Source organism: Myotis lucifugus, unplaced genomic scaffold (assembly GCF_000147115.1).
Source record: "Myotis lucifugus unplaced genomic scaffold, Myoluc2.0 scaffold_3, whole genome shotgun sequence".
Classification (NCBI taxonomy): Eukaryota; Metazoa; Chordata; class Mammalia; order Chiroptera; family Vespertilionidae; genus Myotis; species Myotis lucifugus.
In genome coordinates this window covers 21,119,539-21,123,799 of record NW_005871051.1, presented here as the reverse complement: position 1 = coordinate 21,123,799, position 4,261 = coordinate 21,119,539, and the positions used below count along the sequence as shown (strand labels likewise).

At 55.6% G+C, this 4,261-nt stretch overlaps 1 protein-coding gene across 1 annotated transcript in view; it reads left to right on the top strand.

The window, feature by feature from the left end:
- Nucleotides 1–354: 354 nt before the first annotated feature.
- Nucleotides 355–4,261, top strand: part of PAX3 (paired box 3) — a 95,449-nt gene continuing 91,542 nt past the window's right edge. The window contains exons 1-3 of the mRNA XM_023761773.1: nucleotides 355–812; nucleotides 2,101–2,336; nucleotides 3,796–3,925. Of these exons, the coding sequence (XP_023617541.1) occupies nucleotides 728–812; nucleotides 2,101–2,336; nucleotides 3,796–3,925 (451 nt within the window). The 5' untranslated portion in view covers nucleotides 355–727. The remainder of the gene's footprint in view (nucleotides 813–2,100; nucleotides 2,337–3,795; nucleotides 3,926–4,261) is intronic.

Genomic DNA, 4,261 nt, shown 5'->3' with positions numbered 1-4,261 from the left:
GAGACAAAGAGACAGAGAAATAGACAGCCAAGGAGAGAAACACATAGAGTGACAGAGACGGAAAGAGAGGGACCCCTCCCTACTCGCAGCAGCTGTCACCTCCCTCAGGCGCTCTCTCCCAGTTTCTACGAGTCCATCCTTCTCTCCTGGGGAAGGGGCGCAGCGCGGGTCCCTTTGGGGCCGGCCAAGGTCTCGGCACCGCCGGGGATGGGAAGAGAAAGTGGCCGCTGTCGCCCAATCAGCGCGTGTCTCCGCCACCCGGGACGGTCTCCCCGTCGGCCAATCGCAGCTCAGGGCTCTTGACCAAGCTTTGGGTGAAAGAACTAATAAAGGCTCAAGAGCCTGGATCCCCGCACTCGCTGTCACGACAGGAAGAGACTCCGGCCGGCCGTGCTCCCGGCCCCACCCCCTTCCCTGGCTCGTCGCTGCGCCCGAGACCCCTCCCCAGCGTCCCAGGCGCGGGGCCACTCGCCCAGATTCCCAGTAAACTTTCCCACCCTGGGCTCGAGATCCTGGATTCAGGGGCTTCCCGGCCTGGTTCCTCCTCGAGCCTCTCCCTGGACTAGAAGCGAGCAGTCCCCCTCCCCACGGCCCTCCCTCCGTCTCCAGCCTCTTTGGGGAGGGGCTCTCCGCGCGCCCGGGGAGTTCCCGAGGGTGACCAGCGCTTCGCTCGCCTTCCTATCTCGCCTGTACCTGGATATCATTTCCAAACGAAGCTGCCCGCAGGATGACCACGCTGGCCGGAGCTGTGCCCAGGATGATGCGGCCGGGCCCGGGGCAGAACTATCCGCGCAGCGGGTTCCCGCTGGAAGGTAAGCGAGGGCCTCCGCAGCGCGCGGATCCGGGGCTGGGCCCGGGCTGCTCCCTCTACCCGGGTCTCCGCAGGCTCCTTGAGCGATCCAGGGACCCCCTTCCCTGGGCACCCCACCCCGGGACGGAGTGGGGGCGACATCAGCACCCGATTTCCTCTCTGTAAACGGAGCGCGGTTCTCTACGAAAGCCCTTTCCGAGCTTGGCGGCCAGGCCTGCGCCAGGCGCGTCCACTTTGCCCGGCTGTTTTGGAAAAGCCTTGGTGCCGAGGGGATGAACGGGCTTCCGAGCACCAGAAAGCAACTTCTCCGTATTTTGTTCACTCAAAGGAGCTTCAAAATTGTCCTGGCGTTGCCCATATTTGCTAAGCTCTTGTCAAGTTCCGGGGAAATTGTCTTGCCTATGCACAGTTGTGGCGGCGAGGCCCTGCGACCTCCCTCGCGCTTGCGATGTTTAGTATTAATTATTTATTGAGTTTCACTCTCCTTCAGCGGCATCTTGAAGTTTCCATAAGCCGTTTGGGAAACTGACAAAGTCAGCTGGAAGGTTCTGGGAATTCCGGGGACACAGGAAGTTTTGCAAGCCCTAGTCCTGACAGTTTGAGAGGTTGGGGCGTCCCAGCGGGGATGCGGGTCGGTGGCTCCTACCTTCCGACCTCGGTCCAGAGTAGAATGTAACACCCAGGGCATGGCTGGAGGCAAGGGGGGCCTGCGAGCAGATCCGGTTTGTCCCTGTCCCCAGATGTAACAGGTGACACGCCTGCCACCTGCAGCCTCCTTTTGGGACCCTCTTTGATCCTTGGCTACTGCATTCTTAGCTGGAAATCCCAAAGGCTCTGAGCGCCTTCAAGTCCCCTGGGAAGGGAGCAGGCCTACTTGGACAGGGTTTGGTGTGAGCAGAGTCCAGAAGGCTGAAGCCGGGGTGAACTGTCTGCCAGGAGGCTGTTTCTGGAACAAGATACACGTTGTGCCAGCCACAGGGTCACCCGGTCCCCAGAGCTGCCACTTCACCTGGGCGGAAAGGGAAGATAGTTTCTCTGGGACAAGTTATTTGCCCTGGTTGTTCCTTCCACACAAGATTATGTGGCCCTGAATTGCTTAATAGTTTGAACAAACGTGATTGAAAAGGGACCTGGGGCCGGAAGCTGGATAGGAGCCGTTTCATTGCTGAGACTGTAACATTCGGATTGGCCCAAAGAGCGCGAAGTTAGAGGCACATCCTCCCGGTGGCTGCTCCCAATTCCCCTGAAATGACTTTCCCTTTGCCTTTCTTTTCACCTTCTGCCCCCAGTGTCCACCCCCCTCGGCCAGGGCCGAGTCAACCAGCTGGGCGGTGTGTTTATCAACGGCAGGCCGCTGCCCAACCATATCCGCCACAAGATCGTGGAGATGGCCCACCACGGGATCCGGCCCTGCGTCATCTCCCGCCAATTGCGCGTGTCCCACGGCTGCGTCTCTAAGATCCTGTGCAGGTACCAGGAGACCGGCTCCATCCGGCCGGGTGCCATTGGCGGCAGCAAGCCCAAGGTGAGCAGGCGCCGGCTCCGGAGGCTTCTGGGCCTGCGGTCTCCCGGTTAGGGAAGAGCAGGCTGGGGGCAAGGCAAGGGGTGCCCTCTGGGACTTTCCAAGGAGAAGTTATTTTTCAAGTCTGGGGAGGAGTGTGTGAAACCGAGATTCCTTGATAAACACTAGCAGAGGTTCTCAACCTGTGGGTCGCGACCCCTTTGGCGGTCAAACGACCCTTTCACAGGGGTCGCCTAAGACCATCCTGCATATCAGATATTTACATTACGATTCATAGCAGTAGCAACATTACAGTTATGAAGTAGCAACGAAAATAATTTTATGGTTGGGTCACAACATGAGGAACTGTATTTAAAGGGCCAGAAGGTTGAGAACCACTGCAAGGGAAAAAGCCAGCCCTTGTGTAAATAAAATATAGCATTTTTAAATGCCCTGAATCTCGTAATTCCTCAACACATTATTTTGATAGGCAACCACCAATCGGTCTGTGTCCACTTGTTGCTGGTTTCTTCCTCAAGCATCTCCCCAGCTCCCACCCACTGCACTGCCCTTCCCAAAACTAATCTTAGGAGCCTCTGCTTTTTTCAGGGTTGCTTTCCCAGCTCCCGTCCCCAGTCTCTTCCAGTCCAAATTGTCTTCAAGGAGTCAAAAGCTGAGTGATGTGTTTTCATTGTAGTGAGCCCCTGATTTGGCTTTTAAAAAGCAGTTTGGTGCTATCCTCAAATGAGTCTGGTTCCCTTTATAAAAAGAAAAGAGAGAGAGTCTTACTGGCAAGGGCTGAGTGGGAGGGGGTTGCATCAGGGCTGCCTTTTGGATGTGAGGAAAATGCAATAGAGTTTTCTAGTTGCCACAGGGCAACATCAAAAGGAGAGTTCTGGTAAACTTAAGACTTCTGAACACCCTCCTCTTCTCCTGCCTCCTCAGGGCCCCTTACAACCTTTCTAAGAATCTCTGGAAACTCTTTAAATTGGAAAAAAATCCAGAGCCAGTTTCTCCAATTATGCCTATTTGTTATCTGCTCTAATTCTTGAAAACATAGATACTCACCGTCTGCATTTCACTCTGCTCTTCACTTTAGCTAAAATCTGGCGCTCCTTTGGAGAAGGGAAAGTTGCGGGTCTGATTTGATTTCTCTGCTCCTCTTTCAAGCATTTCTTTTTGTTTAGTTTCATTTTCGTGTTGATGTTGTATAAGAAATTGCCTTTCTGTATTTCCAGGGATCAGAAACGGCACACCTCTTTTTCATTTATCCTGATTGTCCGAGCTTAGCTGGGGAGGAGGAGGGTATCGGGCTTGCTTTGGGGTGGGATGACTTTCTGACAGGCCCTCCCTAAGGGTCAACTGCCTTAGAGAGCTGGGACCCCTCTGCTAACAAGGGGGCCCTGCCCAGGGGGCGCAGGAAGGCGCCTCTGGCTCGCCCAGTGGACTGGGCCGCAACACCTGCCTGCCTGTTCTCTTAAAGCAGGTGACGACGCCTGACGTGGAGAAGAAAATTGAGGAATACAAGCGAGAGAACCCGGGCATGTTCAGCTGGGAAATCCGAGACAAATTACTCAAGGACGCGGTCTGTGACCGAAACACCGTGCCCTCAGGTACCAGGCCCGCTCGCGTCCCCCTCCGGCGCCGTCGCCAGTCGCTCTTTCCCCGGGCGAGTCATTTAAGCTATAATCACCTCCATGGTCGACCTGGGCCATCGGGAGGCGGCTCCTCCCTGGGGCCCTGAAATATTTAGGAACCACCGTTTTATGGAGGGAGAGCTGAGCGCTGGTCCTGAGGTTGAGACCAACCCAGGGGGCTCCCCAAAGAGGATTTTTGTCGGGAAAACAGGGCAGGAAACCCGAGGCGGAGGCCAAGCATTTATTAATATTGATGTTCTCTTTTAAAGAGAAACAAATGTTTTGGTAACCCCCATGGAAGGGAGATGGGCC